At 47.4% G+C, this 26,332-nt stretch overlaps 1 protein-coding gene across 5 annotated transcripts in view; it reads right to left on the minus strand.

The window, feature by feature from the left end:
• The window catches only part of SLIT3 (slit guidance ligand 3), a 636,360-nt gene that overhangs the window by 105,778 nt on the left and 504,250 nt on the right, over positions 1–26,332 (minus strand). For all 5 annotated transcript variants that reach the window (XM_017960112.2, XM_017960114.2, XM_017960113.3 and 2 more), the window contains 4 exons: positions 21,368–21,439; positions 17,709–17,780; positions 5,847–5,990; positions 4,385–4,548 (listed from right to left, as the gene is read on the minus strand). In XM_017960112.2, coding sequence (XP_017815601.1) covers positions 4,385–4,548; positions 5,847–5,990; positions 17,709–17,780; positions 21,368–21,439 — 452 coding nt within the window. The remainder of the gene's footprint in view (positions 1–4,384; positions 4,549–5,846; positions 5,991–17,708; positions 17,781–21,367; positions 21,440–26,332) is intronic.

The following is a 26,332-nucleotide window of genomic DNA, read 5'->3' on the forward strand; positions in this document are numbered from 1 at the left end:
ACACTTCCGAAGATAGCAGCCCTGCTGCCCTTGTGCCCCACCCCAGGGGAGACACAGTAGGAAGGGAGAAGAACAGGAGGCAAATCACTGGATGCCCATACTCAGGAGCTTCAGGGCAGCATGGTTCCTTCCCAAGGAAAGAAAGAACACTCAGACATCTGTGATCCTATCACATGCCTGAATTGAGCCTCTAAACTCCAGTCACACCAGTTGGTCTGACAAGACATTAAACTTAGCAAAGCATCTTCTGCATGCTTTACAACATAGGCCCAATTCCCCAACAGCTGAGTGGTTCCACCACAGTCGTTCTAGTCCCTTAAATCAAGAGACAATCCACAGTTCCCAATGGTCTAGCAAACCTTCAATGCTCTTCTTTAGGAAAAAGCCCCCTTTGACATTCCACAATTCAGGAATCTCCTTGATATCCTTTGGGGTCACCAGAAATGCTCTGGCTGATCTCTCCCAGATCATTTGAGGTTTAATAGAGGAGTAGTGTGATGTCAAAAGGAAATACATCTCTCTAGCCAGAGAGAAAGACAGGAAAACAAATGGGGCCTTAAGGTTTGGACTGAGGAACCTGCAATCACAGTTGTTGAGAACACTGACTTTCACAGAGATGGTGGCCAGTGCACCTCGTGATGAAGGGCCTCTTTCAGACTAAGAGAAGGAAGGAAAGGGAAGCCAAGGGATGAGTCTGAGGGGAAGACACTGAATTCTGGGATCCTTCTTCATCTCTTCCTTGAGTGGAAATTATGGGAGTGAACAGGATGAACTAGTAACCACTGTCAGGATGCCAAGGACCCAGGTGAGGGTATCCAGTTTTTATATTCCTATCTGTGATAGAGCAAGGTCAGTTTCCATGCACCTGCTGACTTGCGACTTCCTCCCACTTGGCATTAGGCTGTAGATGTGCATCTTGAAGAAACTGGAGCTAAGGCCAGGTGACTGAGACCCTCCCTGCCTCACCTCTGACATGAGAACCAGTATCAACATTCTTCCACTATGTGTTTTGGGGACTGGGCATATCTTCTAGATGGTCTCAGCATCTCGATGGTGCATAGGTTGTCTGCCATGATGGACCAGTTAGGAAGAGCCAGCCCACAGCTCTGGGTCTGGCCTCTCCTCCTTCCTAAGCTCTCCCATCACACACACTAGAGTCAGCCACTAGAATCTGGACTCCACTCCACTTCGACACCTAGACATGCAGGGCTCTGTGAACACTGTGGTTCTGGGACTTCAAATTTGAGTTTGATTCGGACCCTGGTACCAGAGCAGGGGAAATCCATCTTGTTCCTGCAAACCCCCACCCTCACCAAGCCTTCAAATCTAATTTTCTTTCTCTTTGGTTTCTTTCTACAAAAAGAAATGGAGGGATTTGTAGGTAAATTATCAAGAGTTTTCACAGTATGTCCGAAGTCCTGGGTTTCAGATCTTGCCCTGAAAATAATACACAGTATCTTAGATAAGATTTTTCTGCTGTGTGGACCTCAATTTACCCATCTCTAGAATAAACTGGATGGCCTCTAAGGTCTCTAAAAATTCTGTAGTTCATTGAGAGCTATCTTGCTGTTTGCCATCTTTGGACACATTGTGTCACCACCCTCCGTACTTTTCAACAAGAGAGTTTCTTCTTACACAAAGTGGGGAGGCATAAGGGAAGACAGACAGCACCCTACAACTGCCAAGTGCTCCTGGGGGTAGGCTTGGGGTCCCAGGCAGCCAGACGGAGCCTTTTCAGGAGGACTTAATCTGATGGTCAAATTACCCCAGCCGGCAGCATCCAACCCTAAACTGATGTTGCTGCCCAAGGCGGCGGATGCAGCTGATAGAAAGGCAGACACAGGCAGCTGGGAAACCAGACGCCCTGCCTAAGGAGGGGCAGGATGTGTTATGGAGCAGCCCTCAAATTGCCTCCTAATTACATCAGCTGTCTTTTCAATGGGGGTGCTTTTAGGAGAAAGTAAAATGCAGAGTTATTATCTGTCACATCCAGTCTGTGTCACCTGCCCCCCTTCTTTCTTCTGGAGCTTCCTGGAAACACAGAGCTTTAGATCTTTTTTTTTTTCCCCCTCCAAGGCCAAGGCAGGTCTGGAACCCCGTGTTTTTCAAAGCCAAGGCCTTTGGAGCTCAGCAGTCATGCTTTCTTGGCAACGACATAAAATAAAAGCATATAGAGTGCTACGTGTCAGGCTTATGCTAGCTCCAAACATCTCTACTTTTTAGGAATAATCTTTCTGCTTAGCATTGGTTTTCTTTTTTTAAAAAGGTATCTTAGAGTCAATCCAAGAACCCAGCTCCTTCTCCCTGTTTCTTTTTTAAAGTGTTCAACCACCCCTCCCCCACATAGGAAAAGCAGCCAGGATCCTGCAGGTAGGAAGACAGCGGCAGAGCTAGAGTTAGAACTAAGTTCTACTGCTTCCTAGGTCCACTTTCTATTTTCCTTTTCTCCTCCTTAGTTCTTTCTGTAGCCCCACCCCCATCTTGCCACCCCCAACCACAGTCATGCCCAGAAAATTGCCAAGACTGTGTTCCTGGGGAGACACCAGTCCTTGGATCCTGCACTCTTTCCCTGCTGTGCCATGCAGGGCTGCAACATCCATCTGGGGTCCAAGGTATTAACAGGATACTTAATGAGACCAAAGGGTCAAGGTTGGCAGATAACACCCTGCCCTCCTCTGGCTCTCACTGCCCTTCTTTTTGGGTACCACTGCTTGGCAGAGCTAATTAACTCAACCCTGGTCAGAAAGGGGTAGGAATAGAGGCCCAGGTCGGCGTGAGTCATGAGGAAAGGCCCTGGGGAAAGGATGATTGTGCCTTGGGTGAGATTTTCATCCCAGAGATGTTGCTGGGCCCAGGAAGGAACCTGAGGACAGTGTTCAGGGAGTGGGTAGGGGTGGGAGCATGAGACCAGGGAAGGAAGTCATCCAAACAGCTGATTGTCCTCCCCGAATACTCCTTCTCTCCTAGATGCTGCGTGGTGTGAGGAGCAAAATGAACCTGAGGTTTAGTCCTGCCTCCGCTGTTTGCTGGCTTGTGAACTTAGAGTGCCCCTTCACCTCTAAGTCCTCAGTTCCCTCTCCCATACAGCGAAGGGCTGTCCTACTGACTTCCGAGGACCACTGGAAGAAGCAAATCCGACTAGAAGCCCCCAGTACCATGCTCATCACAGGTGAAAGATGGCTCTTGTAAGTGACATCATTATTCTAGGGAAAGGAAGTTGGTACTAACTTTCCACAGTGCCACAAAGTCTCTGTATTATCTCCAAGCCCTCCCAAGGTATTTGTTTCTGTTAAAAAAAATTTAAAGAGCTAAAGCTTATCATTCTGGAGACACGGACTAAAGAATTAGACTTAAAGGACAAGAAGATGTTGTTAAGAAGCACAAGTCTGCCCACTGGTCTTCTCCCAGTGACCTCTCCCCTCACTGGCATTCTCCCCTGGGAAGACTCGCCTGCATCAGAAGCTCCTGGGCAGGGGGAGAAGCACTGCTCTTGCTACCGCACACACTGTGAGGGTTGGCTGCAACCCACCTCGGCACTTCATGCTATCAGTCTCTCATCACTGGGTGCACAATGCAGTTTGGTGATTTTTTTTTTTTTTTCCCAGTAGAAAAGGACACAGATGATAGTAATTTTTAACTGCCTGTGCATGTAGCTGTTGGGTCAACGAGAGCTACTTCTCTTTCCAAGATGGGCTGAGAATTCCCCTGCTGTTCTCCCCCATGTCCTTCCTGGGTGCAGTGAGAAGGAAGGTTTCTAGAGAGATCCTGGGCACTGAAGAACAAGGCTTTGTTTCTTCCCAAGCACGACTCTTTACTGTTTTCTCCATACTCAGAACAGAGTAGTCTGGGGTGGAGGAGCTAGTTAGTGAAAGTATTTTTCGTGAACATGTGAAACCTATAATATACTGGGGCCAAAGGGCTGCACCACCGTCCGTCTCCGAAGGAAGTGGGAGGTCCCTAAGATTACACACCGTCTGTAGCCTCGCCTGAGCTATATTTATTTCTCTATTTGCCCTTTGGGGAGCACACTTTGGAAACGACAAAAATAAATCTTAGCCTGTAACAGGCACATGTGCAAAGGCCGCCCCAGCCCCACCTTCTGTTTAGCTCTTGGAGACGCACTGATGCCGGGGTTCTGTCTCCCCTGCAACCGTCTCCCCCTCCCCATGCTTTTATTGTGTGTGTATGTGTGTGTGTGTTTTATTTTAAATCCATAAGGTAATTGGTTTTCTGCAGGGCTAACTGAATTTCTCCAATTTAATTTGCAAAGATGCTCCCCAGGAACCATTACAGCGCTCGCTGTCCTCCAGATTGGATTATTGGCCTCTCTGGGGCTGCTGCATTCTGAGTCAGAAAGCGGGGCCCAGCCCCGTAACCTGATTACCTGAGCAGCGGAACTTCTTGCTCTTGATCTGGCTGATGCGCTTGTTGGCGAGTCGGCGCGGGCTGCTGCAGCGGGCCCCGCTTGTCTCAATGGGGTTGTCCTGGAGGTAGTCAGCCAGCCACTTCAAGTGGCAGTCGCACACAAATGGGTTTTGGGCTAAGTGGCTGCGAGAGGGATGGGGCTGTTAATCAGGAGTGACCCGTGGCGTCTTGCTCCACCACCACCACCCTGCCTCGTGCTGGGCCCTGGCAATCCACTGCAGGGATTGGTCTGCCGCCTCATCGCCCCAGGAGGCCTTGGGGCGTGCTACTTTCAGACAGGGCTCAAAGAGGGGGGCTGAGGCCCGCTGGCTGCAAAAGACAGTCACAGATGCAGCTAGCATCTGGTCTGGGGAATCGGTCTCCCAGCTCTTCCCACCTGGGGCAGGATCCACCACCGATCGCTTCTACTCTCACCCACGCCAATTCTGACAGGCAAACCCAGTCGCAGGCTTAGAGTTTGCACTTGGGGTAGAATGCATTTTATTTCTCCAAGCTCAGTGATACTAGGCACATAAAGCAGCTGGCACGGCGCCTGGCATATGGTGGGTGTTCCATATATAGTAGCGGGTATTGTTGTAATTATCCTTATCATCATAAGAGCACCATGGGTCTTGCTTCCCCCGGCTCGGTAAGAAAAACCGTGAAGCACCGAACACAGTGTTTGGCACGTGGTCGGCGTCAATATATAGCAGCTGCTCTTACTGTGTCTTGGTTCCTGTCTCTGGCTACAGGGGCAACAAGCACCAGATGACTTACAGGGTCTCCAGAAGCCCCCAGGCTCATTGCAGACCTGGGCATGGGGCCGAGGTCTATGCCTGAGGCTGGAGCCATCAAAAACTGGGCTGAAATCTGTACTTGGAGGTCATCTATTTAACTGAAATATTTATGAATATCTTTAGTGCATGGAAGTGAGGAAACACTGCCCAAAGAGGAAGAGTGCCCACCTCAGAGGCTTGGTTTTGCAGGGTGGAGGGGGTTAAGGGCGGGAAGGGGTGGGCTATTTGCAGAAATGGAGTCTGCTCAGTGTACGTTGACCACAGGGGTTATAAGGGTAGCTCAGGACCTCCTCCGCCTGGATTCAAAACCTGCTCCTTACTAGCTGTGTGACTTTGAGGAAGTTACCTAACCATTCTATGCCTTGGTTTCCTTACATAGAAACGAGGGACAGTAACAGCACCAAGTAGGGTCCTTGTGAGGCTTCAGGGTTTTAAGACAGGGTAAGTACCCCGTGTGGTGTCAAGCACAGTGTAAGTGCTTGGTACTGATAAGCTATTCCTAGTTTTATTATTCTAGCTTCACTGCAGGTTCTAGAACTCCTCCTGGATGTGCTCATGCTACCCTCATTTGGGTGTTTTCCATGATGGGCATGTGGGGTCTCCTGCTGCTTGGGCACCCACTGGCACCCGAGGCAGTGTACTCACAGCGTCTGGATGGACTGCAGAGGGGCGAAGAGCCCCTTGCTGATGGTCTGCAGCTTGTTGTCATACAAGGAGAGCAAGTTGAGGTTCTGCAGGTCCTGAAACGTGTTCACCCGCAGGCAGTTGATCTTGTTGGCATTGAGGAGGCTGCAAGCAGAAGAGAGCCTGGTTAATTCACTAATCCTGGTAATGACCTGCAGGGCAAGGGTTGCCTCTGCAGGGGATGGGCTGCAAAGCTCCCATCACTCATCCTTGCAGCCTTCAGCTCCTGCTGCAGAACAGAAAAAGAGAGAGACCTGCCTTCCTGTGTCTACCAAAACCCCGAACACTCTGGGCACCTGCACACACTGTCACCACAGATACTACGCCACACACTGCTCTCACTTGGCACATGCTCTTGCACCCATCACCTTGAAGGAAGACCTGAAAAAGCACCCTAAGTGCTTCACTTTCTGTTTTAGGATTCACAGCTTCCAGGAATCGGAAAGGAAAAAAAAAATCATTTGGCATAATTGTTTTAGAGCTGTAGTTGACTGACTATAGGCAATTTGATTCAGAAAATTCCTTACAGTTCTTTTGGATCACTGATCCTGCTGGAAATCTGATGAAAGTTATAGGTCGTCCTCCTGGAAAAACTGCATCTCTGTGTAGGCAGGCACATGTGCATACATATGGATTCTGTCATACACACGTGTGCACACCCACACAGAGCCCCATGTGGTTTGACCTTGGCCCTTTCTCCAACCTCAACCTAACTCCACTCACCCCAAACTCACTACCCTTGAGTGCCACCACTGCATTTTTTTTTTGAGATGGAATCTTGCTCTTGTCGACCAGGCTGGAGTTCAGTGGGGGTGATCTCGGCTCACTGCAACCTCCACCTCTCGGGTTCAAGCAATTCTCCTGGCTCAGGCTCCCGAGTAGCTGGGATTACAGGCACGCACCACCACACCCAGCTAATTTTTGTATTTTTACTAGAGACGGGGTTTCACCACGTTGACCAGCCTGGTCTCGAAATCCTGACCCCAGGTGACCTTCCTGCCTTGGCTTCCCAAAGTGCTGGGATTATAGGTGTGAGCCACCATGCCCAGCCCCCCACCACATTTTCGATCCTCAGACACACCAGATTTTTCCCTAGGACTTTTGAACACCCTCTTTACCTTCTTTCACAGCAGGGCTGCCTTTTTTTCCTGCTTTCTACTGTAGCTCAAATGTTCCCTCCTCAGAGAAGCCTGCCCTGACCCCCTCATCTACAATGGGACCCTCACTCCGTTTTCGTCTCTCACATCCCCCTGTTTATTTCCCTCCTGACACTCATCGCGATTTGTGATTATAGGATATTTATCATTTGCTTTCCACACAGGATTAGGAACTCTATAATGGCACCAAGGACAGCTATTCTATTCCTCCCTTTCTTTTCAGTGCTTATTCTTTATTAAGATGTATACTAAACTCCACATGCAGCTTCAAGGATCTCACTTCTCTAAGGCGGCACCCATCCCTCATGCCTCACCCCTTCCAGGGTCAGCCTCCCTATCCACGAGGAAGCTGTTTTTAGCTCTTCAGACTCCCTAAAAAAGCATCATAGGAAGCTCCCCTTTGGGTGGAAGTCTGGGAAAACAGAGGATGCCATGAGGGTGATAGGCGGTTTTCAAGAGCAGGGCTGGCAAGTCAAGCACATTGAGATCCTAAGAATTACCTTTACTGATCCTAGACTGACTAGGTGTGCCTTGCAGTCGATGTAAAATCATTTCTTACCCCCTCTCAAATGAAACTGGGGGAAGGGGAAAATAACCAGCAGAAATGTTGAATTTCAAAAATTTTACTTTCAAGGCTGGCTCAGCCCCTCCCTGGTGGGGAATGACCCATGAGATCCATGCCAGGCTGGCCTGCCTCAGGAGTCTCTCCATACCAGGACCCAGGAGGACTGCAGTTGACAATGGTGGGGCTGTCCATGGTGCTAAATCACCCATGCCACCTCTCCCTTGCTGCAGGCCCCATACTCCCCACGGTCCCAGTGCACCCTGCGTGTAGGCAAGCAGCTGTGGCAGTGACAAGTGGAAGAAGAACTGCCTGTTTAATCTGGCTAATAATGGGCAAGGTCCCAAGGGTTCACACAGATGTCCTCCTGCCTGGCAGTGGAAAAAAAAATGCTCATACTGCTAGAATACTGTGTTTTCCAAAGTGCTTTCCCAATGTCCCATTATTCTCAGAACCTGACTCACAAGTGACAGGGGAGGAAACTGAGGCTGAGAGTTTGGCAGGTGTTTTCAAGGTCACACATGTTTCTAGGGAGCATGAGAGAAGTGGTTACGATAATTGAGGTCTCTAGAGGGCTCAGTTTCTTCTTTATGAATGTCTTGTCTACCCATCCTATCGGTCTATACTCTTTGCAACATCCCTCCCCACTGCAAATTCAAATTCCTATGCTTTGTGTATTAAATTTTAGTCAATGTCACTGCATTTTGGGGGCATTTGAAGGAAATGTGATAGAGCAGAGAAACAGGGAGAAAAGCTGGAGGACTCAACAGGGCCCAGCAACCAGGGCTCAGGAATGGACCCTTCACACACACAGTGTTTTGATTTTTTTTTAAAGTACACACACGGTAAGTGTTTTGTTCTAAACCTTGACATTCAGGGCCTTCTGAGTACATCATCTTGTCAGGAAATACTGAACTATTCAGTACATAACAGGTCAGAGGTGCCTATCCAATGGCCTGAGGATGGAATCCTTATTGCAACATTTTGCATCATGCCACATAAATAAAATGTGTTTATTCAATCCTCTTGTGTTTTAAAAATTGGAAAATTTCATACAACACACACACACACACACACACACACACAACCACACCAAACCACATTTCTATTTTCTCTTGAAAAACAAAATTCAGGAGCTCAGGCAACCCTAGGTTCCCTGGAGGCAGCCATGGAGTAGCCCCCTTTAGATAGGACATATGCTCTCTATTTGCCACAGTCCTCACTATTCCCTATTGTGTCTCCTTCACTAGTTTACTTGACCTTCCTTGCCTTAGTGGGCATTTAGGTTTGCAACCCCAGTGCAGATTCATAAGCCCAATTGTAGCAATTGGTTCTAGGGCATATTAGGCACTAGACAAGGACGATGGCCATGGGGAGAAAGAAATGGCAACTTGACTTGCCTTCATACAAACGGAATGCCACGCTGGCAGTCCTTCTCACTCATGAGGCCTATTTAGGCTCTTTTTTTCTCATCCAGAAGCTCCTTTGTTTCCTATTGCTCCTAGATCTCTCAGCATGGGATGTTACTTCAAATATGTAAGGCACCAAAACAACCCAGGCTGGCAGAATTACTAGGCAAAGATAGCCAGCCCAAGGCACAGAGCTCATGAAGCATGGAGCAAAAGAAAACACAAAAGGGCAGAGTCTCCTGGTCACTCATTCTCTCCCGGGATGCTTGGCTCCCTCAGGCAAGGTGCGTAGGTGCAGAGAGAGATAAAATTAAGCTGCTTATCCAGAATTAGATGCTGAGGACAGCCTCACTGGTCCCCAGGATCAGCAAGATCTAACAGCCTATCCCTGTGCCCTGTTTCCTTTGGGAGGAAGGCTGGCAGTTAGTCAACTCAGCCTGGCTTCCATGAAAGGAGCTCTTAGCTATCTGGTACATAGACAAGAGCTGGAGGGGAATTTTAAAAGCATCATATTATGGAGCAAACAGAGAGTAAACAAACATTTGAAATGAGGTTTAGCAGTTCTATAAGGAATCCTGAACACAGGCCTCCCTCTTTCCCAAGAGGGATGGATTCTCCCTCTTTGCAGCAGAGATTCCAGGATGCTTTCTCTGTCCTGGTTCATCCCCATTTCAGGAGCAGTGGTGTAACTGCTGTGTGAAATGATAGTAATTCAGCATCCTCTCTAGAGACTACATCTCTGTGTGCTTTTCCCAGGCAGTTTCCAGGCACTATCTTATTTAACCCTCACACTATGATTATCTTCATTATTCTGATAAGAAAACTGAGGTTCAGAGTGGTGTCGGACTCAACCGAGGTCCCCCAGCAATAAGTGAAGCTCCAGCCTGTTTCACTCCAAAGCCATCTCTTATCTACTATTTAAAGTCTATATTCTCTTTTCCATTTTCCCTATGTGTGAAGAGCAGCTATTTTTGCTAGCCTTGACCGTCCCTGGGTGTGCTTCAGGTGGACAAAGGTCTGGTTGGGTTTGGAAGACCCTGCTTGCCTCTTGGGAGTGCAGAGGCATCTGAAGTCCTCCTGACTCCCAGGAGGGAACCTCAGCGTGGGATGCTGATCAAGCCTTCATTGGCACAAGGTGGCAGGTCCTTTACTGAGTGGCTGGCACCTGTACGAGGCAAGGCTTTCCCCTTCAGAATCACCGACTGAATGCCGATGTGGGAGCTGATATGCCTGGCTCTGTGCTCCCCTCACTCTGAGCAGGCCAGGGGACAACCGTAGGACAGAGAAAATAGCAATAGCACACAAGGTGGGATGTCCCAGCTGGCCTCATTCAAGAGGCTGCCTGGTACTCAAATTGACAACTGTGACATCCCAGCCAAAGACCTCACCTCAGCCCAATCTGCTGGTGGGTCCAGTGAGTCAGGCTGGACTGCCTGGTGAATTCTGTATTCATCAGTATTTCCCCAGATGCAGATCCAATGATCTTTTGGGGCCACCTGCTCCAGATCTATCTCTCAAAGGACCCTCGGAGATCATATAAATGAAAAGAGAGGGAAGGCTGAGATGATCCAACTAGGTGAACCACAACCACCAGGTGAACAGCAGGGGCCACATGGCCTAACAGGTAATGCATATTAAACACTTCACAAGGCCAGGTACCCCCATTTAATCTCCCTTTGACAGGTGACACTTCTGGGACTCAGAGAGCTTAAATAACTTTGACCAAAGTTCCACAACCCGTAAGAGGTAGGACAGTATTGGGACTCATGCCATCATAGCCCAAAGATTTTGTTTCCAATCATCATGCTGCCCTGAGAGCCAGTCCGCTCTCACTAAGGGCCCGAGGGAGCCATCTGAGGCACCCTGTTTGTAGCCACTCCCATCAACGCAGCAGGTGATTTTACAATAAGGCAGAACAACAACAAAAAGAGCCGTGCTCCCGTCAGAGGAAATTAAGGAGAGTGGCACATTGGAGAGTGGGAGTGCATGTACAGCACCTTCTAAATTTATTTCCAAGTGTGAGCTCTAGGAGGCCCTCTGCCACCCCCTGCCTTGGAGCACTTTCGGCTGCCACATATGTTCCATGTCAAGAGGTATTAGCACTCAGTCCATTGACTAACCAGCATAGCTGTGTTGCTGAGAGTTCTTGCTTTCTGGGAGCTGTGGCCTTCAGGAAAAGCAAAGCAGAAAACAGAAGCCACTGGAAGTCAAAAAGCTAGAGCTGGAGGAGGAAAATGAAATGCCCATGTCGGGGCTAGGGAGAACCCTCGGGACTCAAGTCTTTCTGCTAGGGGACCAGGGCTGGCCTGTGCAGAAAAGTCCCAGGTGTTCTCATCACTAGTAGCAGCTTCCAGCTTCATTCATTTGGGGTCCAGGTAGCATGGGGAGATGGCCCACAGGGGGAAAACCAGGTCCATTCTGATCCACTAAAAGGACCCACCACACCCAGGCTTTTGAAAAGTCCCATGGGGAGAAGATCGCTGAGCCCCACTGTTAGCTACTGCCTTTGCTCTGATCCACTCTTCAATGAAAGTTCCCCCCGGGAGCCCACAGGCCTTTTTTGCAAAGTTTGGAAAACATAGACATCTGGAGTCAGGCTTAATGATCAATTGCATCAAAATCACTTTGGCAACTCCAGCAATTCACATGTTGACTCAGTGGCCCAGGGCAATCATTCTGGTGGCATTTATATTCTCCACACTTGACCAAGGGTCTGTGGAGGACACTGGTCATGTTGTTCCTCCCACTTCTATGGTATTTGTCTAGAAATGCTGAAAGCATATTCCAGACTCCAGAGAGCAAGGCCTCCTCAGAAAACCGGTGCCAAGAAAGAATGCAGTGGCCCTTCCGGGAGAATGGATGAAACTCTTCCAGAAAAGACTGTGGATGAGAAGATGGGCCCAGGCCCCTGCCAAGAAAGATGCTCTGCGGGCCTTCTTTTCCTAAAACTGGGATGGGGAGTCTGTTTCTGCTTCATGAACACTCAGATGCAGATACACAACAAGAGAAAGATGGCACCAACAGGCATCCGGCATAACCCTTTCTCTAGCTCCTTTAGTAGAATTTATAAAAAGTGGGTTATAAAGGCTCTTTGTTATTTAAAAAAGTGTTCTGTGTGTCCCTGGAAGTAGTTATCACCTCTACACATTGGCATGAACTCTTAGTGAGGACACCAACTAGGGGAGCTATTCTGTACCCCTAATTAAGCTACAGGATATAGAGCCAAACCTCCCACATTAATATGCCTTCCTTCTTTTTATTTCTCTAATATTAATCCTCTGTCATCTTGAATTTCTTTATCTATTAATTGTAATAAGGACCACTCTCCCACCTTAGAACATTATGTTATCATCTTTTCCCTATAAAATGTGGGGATTAATTTAGACCTTCAGCAACCTACTGAGGCTGGATGTGGAGAAGAACCCAATAAGAGCTGATGCCATGAATTCTGACCCTGCCCAGAATCTTCTCCATGCTTGAAAATGGGTGCTCTAGGCCACATCTTGCTAAACACCCAAGGGGAAGCAGGAGGAGCCCTCTAAGTCCCAACTAGGGGCAACAGTGACTCTTCCCTTCTCTCCTATTGGTGACTGCACTGCTTGTCAATGGCTGTGGGTTGTCATGGTGATTCCTGAGGCAAGAGTAACCAGGCATGCAGCAACACCACTGGGCGGCCTGTCTGAAAAGCAAGACCTCTTTCTACCCCAGATACACAGGAGGGTGCTAGGAATGGGCTGTAAGCCACTGGGTTTTCCTATGGGAAACAGATGAAAGCTGAGACTCCCAGAGACCAGAGAGGGAGAACTATGATTTGGTTACCAGATCAAGTGACCTCACCTATGGTGACTTGCCCATTCCTTCCCTCATGACTGTTAGGGTGGTAACTTTCCTATCTGATTGCCACATGGTTACCAATCAGTCCTTTAAACGGGGTGAACCATTCATTCAATGACTAGCATGGATTCCAGAATTTAAGTCTACCCAACGGCTTTCCAGGTACACAAGAGAGGAAGAACCCCTCCCTCAAGAACGCATTGCTAAGTCAGTCTGCTTCTTCTGCTGGTGAGAATTCTCATTGTCCCACCTTGACTGGGTCTCTAAGCACAAGCAGCTCCTTGACTATCCTCTCACAGGGATCAGGGCAAACATTAGTGAGCTGACGACAATGAACCAGAGAAAGTTCCAGGGACACGGAGCTGTGAATTATGCTGAGCCATAACAAAAGGAGGTGATCTGCAGTTCAGCAGCACCCTTTCTGTGGCTTGAGCCATTGAGAAATTCTTGCTCTGCATATCAAAAAACTGGCTCTGCAGATCTGCCCGTGACTGGGTGAAGCAGATGTCTCTGGATGGATGTGCTGTGGTTAAGGCATGGACTGCACAGGTTCCAATCCTGGCTCCATCATGCTAAGTGACAATGGTCAAGTCACTTAACCTTCAGTTTCCCCATCTGTAAAATGGGCCTTTCCACAATACCTTCCTCTTAGCATTGTGGTAAAGATTAAATGAGATGATGCACATGAAATCGCTTAGCAGTTTCAGGTCCTGAAGCATATTAAGTATTCAATAAATGTTAGCTGCTATTATTAGCAGAAGTAGTTCTTGTGAAACAGCTGGTGGGGAAAAGTGAACTATAGGGAGTGAAGTTTTGCTCACTGCTCTGTAATTGGCATGTTGCTTGGCAAACTCCGAGAGCCTCAAATGGTCTTGTCTGCCTTCCAAGAAAATTAAACAACAGGTGCTAGAGTTGTCTTAACTTATTCCAGCCCGAAGACAGTCTGGTTTGGTTTAAGACCACCTGGAGCGGGTTTAAAAGCTTCCACCTCAAATGACTGCCCTCCCCACTTAAGTGACTTTCCTATGCATGTCATGTGATCGATGAGCACTAAATGAATGCTCCTTACTCCCTGGAGGGGAGCTGTAACAACGCAGCTTGCAGCTGTCCATCAGCGGAGGAAATGACAGCCTTTTCCTGCTTTGGGGAGGATGGACCTCTGAGCTACAAGGTGAGGGATCTCAGGGCACGATGGCTGGCTGCCCACAGAGGATCACCATCTCCACTGATGTCCCAGGAGCCTATGAGCCTGGGTGGGGAGGGGAATGCAGAGGAGCAAGACCATTCACCCTGAGCTTCCAGTGAGGAGGAAGACAGGTAATTTCTCTAATAATTGAGCTGCTCCCACCCCTGGAGTTGGGATCATGTGCCAAGTGATATGTCCTGTTCTCACCTTGGGTTCTGAGATGCCTCCATGTGGGATATTTCAATTCTAAACATCCTTCCTAGTGTCCAAATGGGCACCAACTCACTTCGTAGCAGCCAGTTTTAAGGACGGAAGCTGCCAGATTACCTTGCATCCCCCAAAGACAATAAGGGTTGCTAGTAATAAACAATAAATGCGTGTTTATACAATGAATGGCTGCAGGAACTGAACACGTTTAGGATTAATTATAGGAAGACATACTAGCTATTTTCAAACATCTGAAGACAATGATAACAGACTTTTCTGAGTTTTCTAGAAACATTACTGATGTTTAGTATAAGAAAGAGCTTCCTCACCTTCCAACTAGGCAGTGAGGACTTATCAGAGGAACCATCAGCAAATGAGTGACAGGAGGATTTGTGAGCGTGCATGGGAGGGATTCCTGTCCTAGCCAGGTAGGAGGCTGTGCTTGGAGCCCTGAGATTCCTTTGAACGCTAAGATTTTGGAACTTAAACTGAAGGGGGTAACTCTTGTGAGGCTCTAGGGGACCAAGGACAGAACATCATGTTTAGGACAGCTAAGGCTTGTTCCTTGTGGATGCACTTACTGCAGCCTCTAAAAAACGGAGACATTCTCTCCAGAATGGCCAAGAATTTTGGGCATTTGCCCAAAGGAACACACCAAGAAAAACTCCCAGGAGGCTGGCTGTGTACCTACTGGACTGGGCAAGTTTGATAGGATGGCCAAAAAGTCTAGAGGAGTAAGGGAAGTGGGGAGGCAGGCAGGAGAACCAACTAATGTACCCACTTTATTACCGCCAGCATCACCACAAGTGCCAGAAAGGAAATCTCCAGGGCCACTTCATGTGGCAGAGGCAGTTCAGCTTTGCGAGTACCCATAATTTGAGAGATGGAGTGAGAAGAAAAAATGCAAACCTCTCACAAAGAGCCTCTGAGTCAAAGGAGACAAAAATTACCCTGACTACCAGGGTATTCTAATCAGAGCCTTCTTATCAGTGTCTCCAGTCCAACAGGGAGAAATCCAATCTACAGCAGGCTGAACACTAAATTAGATCGAATCAGGGCCTGCTTTCCAACCACCCAATGGCTGGTCAAAACCCAGTGACAGCTATTTGAGTCCCAGTTACTGGTTCTTTCTGGTAAGGCCTGCCTGAGTTGTGTCAACTCTTAGTTTCAAGAGAGGAGAGAGGCTTCCTCTTTAACCCAAGCTACTTGATTCCATCTGCTCAAAACGGTGACATTAAACTGGAGTTGCCTTCCCAACCCATGCAAACTCCTGTTAGTTCTATTAATCTCATGACTGCTATCAGCTTGGAGCTGAGATACACATGTTTGTTTTTTTAAAAAATTTTTTGACGGTTTTTTTTTTCCAGTTTTAAAAACAACTTTATTAAGATATAATTCACCTACCATACAGTTCACCCATGTAAAGTATACAATTCAGTTTCTTAGTATAGTCACAGAGTTGTATAACCATCACCACCAACAATTTTAGAACATTTTTATGACCCTGAAAAGAAACTCTGTATCCCTAAGCTATCATCGACTAGTTTCTCCCTTTTTACTTAGCTCTAGGGAACCACCAGCCTCCTTTGATTGGAGATACGCATCTTTTTAAGTATACATGCACTGTTCTAGGCACTGTGATGCACATTCTGTGTCTCCTTAATCTGTGCAAAGTCATTTTCCTTCCTGCACACAAACACAGATTATAAAAGGAAAATCACACCAGCTTGGTGGAACACAACACTGCCAAATTCACCTCAAGGTGGATACTATTGATACTCTTCTTTCAAGGGATTAATAGCTACAGTTAACTAGCCTTATGGTGGCAGTTATAACGTACAGTTTCTTTGCTACAAGCAAAGAATACCATCTGTGAAACACCCATCTCCCTGCAGAGCCCTGGCCTGTCATTCTAACACACAGCCTTAAAAGCCCACCAAAGGCTGGGACCATTGAACGGAAATGTGCCCACACAGAGACACACAGAGTGGGGCAGACAGGAAGGCAGAGATGAGGGAGATGCAGAGAAAGAGACTTTTCTCTCTCTTGCTTTCAGCTTCACTGAAGCAAGCCTCATTGCTGATATGACAGATCTGCTCCCTGAAAACTTGCTGGGCATCTCATGCCTACATAATTCACATTATTGTGTGTTCCGGGAGAATCTGTCCAGAGCTGAGTCTTAAAGGACATGGGAAGGGTAGAGGGAAGATGTGAGAAGAAAGGGCTGGAGGAAAACTCTCACTTCCTCCTTGAAGAATCCCTGGGCATCAGCCACATAAGATGCGTCCCTTGTTCGTCTCTCCTTCTTTGCTCTTGTGCCTGCCACCGCTTTGGAGCCCCAGCTTGAGCCCTGGCCCGCAAACCCATGCTGTGGGTCATCTGAACTGCACGTGGGAGGTGGGGAGGTGCCAGGCCTCTTCCTCACTGCCTGTGACTTGGAGGTGATTTTAAAAAGACACACACACACCCCTGCAAACATACATCATGTGCTATTCAGAGGACTGGGAGGTTTCTGAATGAAGGGCATGGCCATGTAGGTTCTTTTCTGGTTTTCATACCTATTCTGCTGTGTGACTGGGGGAGAGTCATGTACCTCTCCGAGAGTTGGTCTTCTCCATTGCTTAAAGGATGCTCAAGATCAGTTCCTAATACCCAGAGGAACTGTGATGGTCACAGAGCAAACGTGCACATGCACGCACACGCACACATACACACACTCCCACACCCATGGTACATGTGTGTAGATGCTATAGCTGCCTCATCACAAATCACAGATGATTCTACCAGCACAGTAATTAAACTATACTATAAGCTAAATTCCTTTCCTTCCTCCTCCACATCAGAGTTCAATTATCTTCTTCAAACATTTAAGCGCAAATGACCAGAATGAAATAAATGCAAACAAATAATCCCTGAGCTTAAAATTCGAGGCAACAACCCTTCCCTTAAATTAAGTAAACACTCCCCTCCACCCTGTCTTTCCCAGATGGAGTCACATTGGTGACTGATTCTGCTCCTCTCGAATTATTCCCCCTGCCCCCACCCCTCTTCAAGGTCACATGTCCATCAGCAGCTCTGTCTCAGTTTTAGTACTGGAACTTAGTATGTGAATGTTTTAGTTCCCTATATTCTTAGCCCACTACTGAAAAATGTTTTTCTTTTTGTTAGATTTGACTCTTTCCTAATTTCTAGCCCCAAACCCTGTGCTTAGTATCTTCATGCCTGGGCCAGGGCCCTCAGCTCTGTCATCTGGGTTTGTGCACACTGACCTCAGTCTTCCTCTGCCCACTGGCTGGCTCTCCTTTCACAAAAATAGGAAATGGGGGTGAAGCGTGGACAGCTCAAAATTTTTGTTTCTCTTTTGTCTGCACATAGTCAAAAGAACTCTCCAGAGCATGACTCAAAGTTTTCAGGTGGGAGCCTTCCAACAGTACCAAAGACACAAACAGTGACAAGGTTCCTACTCACAGCAGCTGTAGGGACACCAGCCCATCAAACAGTCCCTTGGCAATCTCGGTGATCTTGTTCCCATAGAGGACCCTGAAAGAGAGAAGGAGAAGACAGCAATCACCGCGGATGTGAGGCCACCAGAACCCAGTCCTGCAGGAAGCCATCACCTCGGCCAGTTCTGGGTATGAGATCTCAGGACAACCCCTTCCACGGCCTGCCTAATCCCTTCTCATCAGTGAGACAGAGGCAGCCAAGAGCAGCCAGGGGCTGGAAGGGCAGGTTGTCTGGGAGGCGAGGAGAAATGGGCTCTATCCTGCTCCATTCCTGGGCAACCTAGCCCAATACATAATCCCCAACAGGAAGAAGCGGTCTCTTTGCGGTATCTCCCTAAGCTGCTAATATGACTCACACCCCGGCAATAAATACACAGTGTGGGAGACTGGCCCTGTGTCTTCAATGGGTATTGATCAGGTTGAGCCCAGCCTACAGGACGTTTCCTTTTAATATCCCTTTGCATCTTAGGAATTCCTAAGCTGAGTCATTTAATCATCCATCCAGACAGGGCTTTGTGCATCTGGGGTCATCTCCAGATGGTGCAGGGACTGCTGAGTCAAGGACTGGCTCTCAGGAAAAACTAGGGAGCTTTGCTGTCTCACAGTAATGGCAGCTTTTACTTTCTATCCACTTTTCCTATTCTTTGAGTTCCAGGAACCTAGGAACTCAGAACCCTTTTACCCCTTTCTCCTACGGGCCTCCAGTGACCCTCATACTGCTGTCTCTGATTCATGGGTCTCGTCTTTGGTGTCTTGGTGAGGCCTGGGGAGGAAGGCTACTGGGTCTCCCACTCCAGCACAGTGCTCAGGGGCGTCTCTGTGCCTGGCCCTTGCTGGTGCTCTGCACAGGCACCAGAGAAGCTCGGCTGGCCTCTCTCCGCTCCCATCCATAGCACAGGCTTTGCTGTCTCTTGGGTCCAGCCTCCTCTGTGACCCAGGGAACTGAGCATGGGAGAGTTTGGTTGTTTTTCTGAAGTCCTCTCCAGAGCCCTGAAGTGCACTGAATGCATGCAATATTCCATTTTCACTCGGATCGCAATCCAGGCTGTTATCTTTCTTTGGGGAGACAAAATATTAGGATGCGGAAATGGTAAATGGGTGCGATCAACCAAACCCCCCTTTTCCAGACGCCACTGGGAGTGAAGAGTGAATGTCTCCGTCAGCCTACGGGTGTGTTTCATTAATGTTTCAACAAATTAATGACTAAATAAAAGTCAGCATGATAGCTCAGGCGCACATTTGTAATTCATATTAATGCCCCACCACTCACTGTGCCAAATGCAGTAATGTCCCTGTCTGCCCGTCTCAGCTGATGTCAGGACTTCTAGGGTAGCAGAAGCTGGGGGGCTTGGGGCAGAGGGGTCCTCACACCACCTGCCATGCCTTGGGAGGGCAGGCTTCTGAGCCCAGTGCGTCAAAACCGCTGGGAGTGGAGGTGGGCTGAGGCTCTCCTGCCTGTGTGGTCACCTCAGGCATCTGGGTGTACACCTGTCTGACTTCCCACACCAGGTCTTGCCTTGACTACCTTCTTCTTGCCTTTCAGGTCTGAGGTCAAACATCTCTTCCTTGGGAGATGTCTCTTTAATATTTTAATGTTTTATACCACCTCTTACCCTATTTTAGTTTCTTCATATCACTTCTCTTTATGTCACATTATGTTACTTAAATATTTATTTAATTTTAATTTTTTCTGCCTCCCTCCCCTGCACCTCCCATTTTCCTTGCATGTAGGCCCCATGAATGCAGTGATGTTATATGGCTGCTCATGACTGGGTCTCTAGACCCCAAAATAGAACAGAGTCTAGCACAATAAATATTTGTTGAATGAATGAATGCACACACAGGTAAGGAGTAAAGGCTCTCCAGCCCTTTACCTTGGCTGCTCCTGAGCTGGGATTGGGTGTGTTTGTGTTCAACTTTAAGCTCTGTCAGGCCAAGGATCCTGTGTGTCCAGTTCACTGCCATATTCGCAGTGCCTATAATACTGCCAGTACACAGTAGGCATCTACTGCGTGGATGAATGAATACATCGGGAGTGAGAGGTGCTTCACTTAAACAATGCTCACATGTATTTCAGAATCGGGCAGCAGCATGTCAATTTCATGTTTGGCAACCAGATTTTGAATTCCTTTTCCTACGAGACAGGAAGCACCTCGTTGCCCTCAGACTGTCTCCAAATCCTGGCTGAGGGAAACCAGACAAGGGAAGAGAGAGGGTGGGGGCAGAGACAGGATCCTGGTGGCAGACGGCCCCTCTCCCTTCTCCTCTGTGATCTTCAGCACAAGCAGACACTAATCTCACACATGGTCCCATCTCTGATATCCCAGCCAGATGTTCTATTCGATAAATGAAACTAATTTACTCTGCAAGCAGCAGGCAACAGCTGAATCAGAGACTTCCCAGTCCTCATCTCCTTCCCGGTGAGATGGGGCCAGGTGGGGGGAAAATGCGCATCTTGTTACCTGTCCACTCATAAATTAGGTAAACAGGTTGCGTGGCTGCATAGAGAGGCAAAATATAGACAGACTGATCAAGAGTGTGGGTTCTGGAGTCAGACAGCGCGGGTTCAAATCTTGCCTTTCCTACCTGTTACTGTGGACTTTGGATAAGTTACATTTCTGAATAAGTAAATGGTTGAATAAAACAAGATTTTTTTTGGCATATTAACTCTGTGCCAAATACAGTTTGTGGTGCTAGGGATATCTCCATGAACAAAACCGATAATAATCCCTGTCTCGGTGGAGCTTAGATTGTCCAAGTTCTTTAGCTGTAAAAGCGAGATGACAATATATTTTATATTTTAGGTTGTGGTGAGGACTAAACCTGACAGACTCCTAGAACAGTAGCTGGTACCCAGTCAATGCTCAGTAAACGCTGCTAATTATCGTTTTACTGTACACATGATCATCATTGGATGTGTTAGGTGGGAATGGGATCACTGTCCCTGTCCTGCCTACTAAGAAGCATCCATAGAAGGCTCAAGTGACTTCCCTATGCCACACACGAGTCACTGACAGAATGAGGACATTCTATACCTTCCTGCCCGCAGGGGTCTCGGAATCCCTGGTGGGTGAAGCTTTGCTTCCAACCAGTGGGTTGCCTATGGGTTTCAAAATCAAAGACAGGAAGGGCTATAGGATGGGGTGGATGTTTTTTTAGGACAATGGCCACGGTGGTCTGGAGAGAAAGCTTGAAAATCAGCCGAAGAAAATGAGCTCCTCACTTGGCAAGGCCACACAAATGGGTGGGATGCGGTAACAAACATGCATCACCATCTCTCCTTACACCAGAAAGACAGCGCTGTGGTGGCATGCGGGGCGGGAGCGGGACGTGGCGTGGGAGGGGGATGTGAGGTTGGAGTAGAAGATGCATTCGAATTGGAAGCCAATAACTGGGAAAGCTGCTAGGCACTTAATCAATAAAAATAATGCATTTGGGTTGTAGAAATATTCCCCAAGATCAATTTCCCCTGAAGAAATATTTGTTTCTTTTACCAGGTTGCCACAAGTGTGTAAGGGAACATAAAGTCTTGATAAACACCTCCTGAAAAATACGGTCGCGTCTCTCTTCCCTCCAGCACCCCCCTCCCCACCACCCTCAGCCCCCGGCTCGGGCCCCACTTACAGTGAAGTGAGTGATTTCAGGCCCTGGAAGGCATCTGGAGCAATATCCGATATCTGATTCTTGCTGATGTCTCTGAAAACATTAACGGTAAAGTCTGAGAACGTGGCTCAAAGGTGCGATAACGGTCACTCCTAAGTGTGAATCAAGCATTTCAGGCATTCAAAATGGTAAGGATTAATTAATCAATCAAGCAATTCATTTATTCACAGTGCAAGAGAAGGAGCTTAAAGAGCCTTCAGTTCAACTATCTCATGACAAAGTGCACCACGTTTACATCACTGTTCTTGGTTTTCAAAGAATACTCACCGTGGCATCCTGATCAGGACACGAGCTGTGAACACGTGAGCCATCATTTTGTAGGTGGAAAATAGAACCCAGTCAAATTAGGGCCTTACGTCTCATTACCAAGCAATGAATGGCACAGATGAAACAGGAACCGGCTTCACCCAACCAACCACAGGCCAGGGTTCCTCTAGGCATCTTCTTGCCTCATGCCTCAGCAGCTGCTCATTTTTCTCCCAGAAAGTCCTGAGTCATTTCACCTCCCCAGTGACTTTTCCTCCCTGACCTGAAAGGAGGTTTTGAGCAGTGACTTAAGTCTCTGTCTGGTCCAGTGTAAGCTCTAGGCTGTGTGATATAAGCACATCCTGGGATTCTCAGGGGACGCCTTGGAGATGTGGGCTTGTCACTAGCTGGCAGTGTGTTCCTCACCCGGGAGCAAGCCCAGGGCATGAGAATGTCCCAGGCTTTGGATAATGTGAGCAAGAGGGATGCTGTGGGCCAGGAGAATTCTATTAATGCTGGGCCTGGGGCCTGGGGCAGCTAACCTGGCTTTGCAGGTGCAGAGGAATCTCCTCGACCCTGGCTCCTTCCCAGAGGCCCTGAGGCTGCTCAATTGCTGGCATCCCAGTGACTTCTGAGAACCCAGACACCAGTTCTTGCTAATGGCCCTTCACTGAGGGGAAATTCTTTCTCTTAGAGTCATTAGCTCAGGGATGGCCTCTGGGCTCCTGTCACTGGAAGGAGAGATGCTCCAATTTCCTGTGACATCAAACCTCTCCAGTTCTTTTTCTTTAACAAAATAAATCAATGGGTCTTTGCTTTTGTGCAGAAGTGGGAGAGCTGGGGTCTTGGAAGGTCAACAAGGAGGTGAGGAGAGAATATGGAGAAAAAAAGCACAACAGAGCAGATTCTTAAGCAATTGACTCCAGCAAGGCCAGACACTCCAGCCTCCCAGCCTCTTAAGCACATGCAGAGGGAATCTTCCTGAGCCTGTTTCCTTCCTTCTTCTAATAGACTTCAAAAGAACCACACCACAACCTTTGCCGAGGCCTCTGCTTCCTCCCCTCCCTGCCTCCAAAGCTTGTACTTTGAACGATATTTCACAGGTTAAGGCTTCTTCAGCACAGCTGTCTAGTTTATCCCTTTAGCTGGCGAAATCACCTCCAACAAATCCGCAGATTGCGCTCACAAACTCGTCAGCTTACATCGGGCTTTTCTTCCGAGCTCTGGTTTTGTTTAAGGGTCTTAACAAGCAAATACTGTGGATTACCCTAATCTTACTTGCCCTCAGCGTGGCTGCCTATGCAAAGCATTCCAGGCAAGCACGAAGGACCTGTTCAGACTGGACTAGCGGGAGGGCCTGTGTTGTCTTTTTTCCCCCCGATTATGAATTGTCCCTTCAAGGTGCTGAGACCTCTAGTTGCAAGAGGAAGCTCTGTGGCCATCAGGGAAACCCTCTGCTTTAGCTTTGGGAGGGCAAACTGGTTTTCAGTCCATGACTAGGCTTCTGGACCCATCTCTCCCTACAGTATGAGGTGAGATGCCTCACGGTTTGGAGGTGATGGACAGTGGGAATCGGAGAAGTGATAGATAGTTTAGCTGGGAATTGACCTTGGTCACTTTGTCTTTTTTATTTTTATAAAAACTGTATATTTAGGCTGGTCCAAAGGTAGTGAGTTCTCTCAATGGATTGTTCACAGTCAGTTACAGATCAAACTCCTTGTTCTACTCTTTCCTCCTTTTTCACTACTGTACTCAACTAGTCTTTTAAAAAAGTATACATATTTGGGGTGCAACACAATGTTTTGATATATGCTTTCATTGTGGAATAGCTAAATCAAGCTACTTAGCATATGCATTACCTCACATGCTTATCATTTATTTGTGGTGAGAACACTTAAAATCTACTCTCTGATCTATTTTCAAGTATAAGATACACTGTTGTTAACTACATTCACCATGTTATATAATACAATGGATCTCTTGAACTTACTCCTGTCTACCTGAAATTTTGCATCCTTTGGCGAACATCTCCATCATCTTCATCTCCACCCCACCCCTGCCCCACCAGCCTCTGAACATCACCATTCTACTTTCTGCTTCTAAGAGTTCAGCTCTGTTTAGATTCCACGTATAAGTGAGAATATTTAGCACACTTTGTCTTAATTCTTAATTCTGCAAGAAGGAAACAGCAGCCCTGAGAGGTGAAGTACCTGGAGCCCTAAGTGACTGGACACAGCCATTTGGGCACAGAGCAAGCATCTCAAGTCTCCTATCAGCTCAAGGACCCCTCTGCTCTTTTGTTGTGATGGATGCACAACACAGGGCACTGAGGTGGAAGGCAGCTGGGAGATGGCTCCAGTTTCCCACTGACCTCCATGCTTGACCCTGTCCCTAGCCACAGCAGCTGCCCCTAGAACTGGTTCTGGGCACTGGGATGACTCTTCACCAGTGCTTCTCAAACCTCATGAGGGTGTAGATTAAAAATGCACTGCAGAGAGTCTGATTTGTAGGCTGGGAGGTTGGGGCTAGGAATCTGTGTATGTAACACATCTCCAGGTGATTCCCATGTAGGTGGTCCCTAGGTCATATACTTCAGGCCACGATGTTTTAGAAAATGGTCTCAGACCCACCTTGGTCCTCTGGGACTTATAAACTGGATGACCAAGAAGGGGTAGCTTTTCCAGACTGTTTGGAATAGAGGTGGCAAATTCAAGTGCCTACAAATGTCATGCAGGGAATATAAGTGTGAGACACTTGGAAGTCCTGGAGCTTGTGGAACAAGTTGCTCTAAGAGCATGTAAAAGAAAAGAACTCCCAACACCCCATTGTGGCACAATAATAGATAGCCCAGGTGTCAGGCCTACCAGTTACTTAACCAAACTTGCAAGACCAAGGGGCTGCCTCTAGTGCTCTTTACTGCTTCTCTGTGTCTTCTCTGCTTTGATACAGGTTGAGTATCCCTAATCCAAAAATCCAAAATCTGAAATGCTCCAAAATCTGAAACTTTCTGAGCACGGACATGACGTCGCAAGTGGAAAATTCCACACCTGACCTCATGTGACTGATGGGTTGCAGTCAAAACTTCGTGTCATGCACAAAATTATTAAAAACTTCATATAAATTGGCCGGGCGCGGTGGCTCAAGCCTGTAATCCCAGCACTTTGGGAGGCCGAGACGGGCGGATCACGAGGTCAGGAGATCGAGACCATCCTGGCTGACACGGTGAAACCCCGTCTCTACTAAAAAATACAAAAAACTAGCCGGGCGAGGTGGCGGGCGCCTGTAGTCCCAGCTACTCCGGAGGCTGAGGCAGGAGAATGGCGTGAACCCGGGAGGCGGAGCTTGCAGTGAGCTGAGATCCGGCCACTGCACTCCAGCCTGGGCGGCAGAGCGAGACTCCGTCTCAAAAAAAAAAAAAAAAAAAAAAAAAACTTCATATAAATTACCTTCAGCCTATGTAAGCTGTATATGAAACATAAATAAGTTTCATATTTAGACTTGGATCCCATTCTCAAGATATCTCATTACACACGAAAATATTCCAAACTCTGAAAAATTCAGAACTCTGAAAGGCTTTTGGCCCCAAGCATTTTGGATAAGGAATACTCAACCTTTTAGTTTGTACTAGGAATGCTTTTTATACTAAGGTGACCACTAGGAATAGGCAGAGACAAAGCCATTCATTCAGGGAGAATTCTTTTTTTTTCTCCCTCCTCCCCTTTCTTCTTTTCTTTTCTTTTTTTTTTTTTTTCTTTTTTGGTAAGAGATAAGAGCAGGATGTGGTTCAGCCACAGTTGAGCGGGGAACTTCCTTCTGTTAGTTATTAGGGATAAACTGGTCATGTATATTTAGGAAAAATTAGGGTTTTGAAATCCATTCTCATCAGGGACCCTACCTCTCCCAAGCCATTGATTGCACTTCAGTCTAGGTTTCTGAAGTTCCATTAGTCGAAAATTTTTAAGTGTGCTCTCTTCTCTATTGCCATCCTCTTGGGGAAAAAAAAGGGCATCATAATAAATATCAGTAGCATCATAAGTGATCAAAAATTAAATTCACTTTCCGGGTTGTGACTGAGAAGGTCTTATGAATTCTGAATGCACAGATCATGGCAAGTCCAATAGGATGGAGAAGGAACAGTAAAACATAGCCAAGCTTTAAATTACCTGGACTTCACAAAAAATTAGAGCAGTAACTTAAATCATGCAAGAGATATAGGTTGGGGCAGTGACTGAACTTGTCATTTTTCACTGAAATTACTATCTGGCTGCATAATCAAGCTGAGCTTTAAAAATGAATTGGGGGGGGGGTGCATGGAGAGCGGGCTGGGGAAGCAGGGACACCAGGAGATTAATGGCCCGAGGTTTTAAATATTAAGGCCTATATTTATACAGCTCCTCCAGCAGGAATGCTGCCAAGGGGAGGGAAGAAGTACGTGCTTCGAGCTGCCTCATTATGTTGGTTTCCACTTCTGGAATTGCACCAGGAGAAAAGCTTGTTTGGTTTGGATTTCCAGGGAGATGGGAAGTTGGCTTCCCGAGATCTGAGGGTAAAGCCTACCAATGCCACTGTTTCGCAGGGATATTTATTTTTAACATAAAAGGAATCAGCAGACACTTAACCTCTTTAATGTGGGCCCTCCTACTCAAGGGAAAGCAATGAATCAGCCTCGTGTGGAAGGAA

This window comes from Papio anubis, chromosome 5 (genome assembly GCF_008728515.1).
Source record: "Papio anubis isolate 15944 chromosome 5, Panubis1.0, whole genome shotgun sequence".
Lineage (NCBI taxonomy): Eukaryota > Metazoa > Chordata > Mammalia > Primates > Cercopithecidae > Papio > Papio anubis.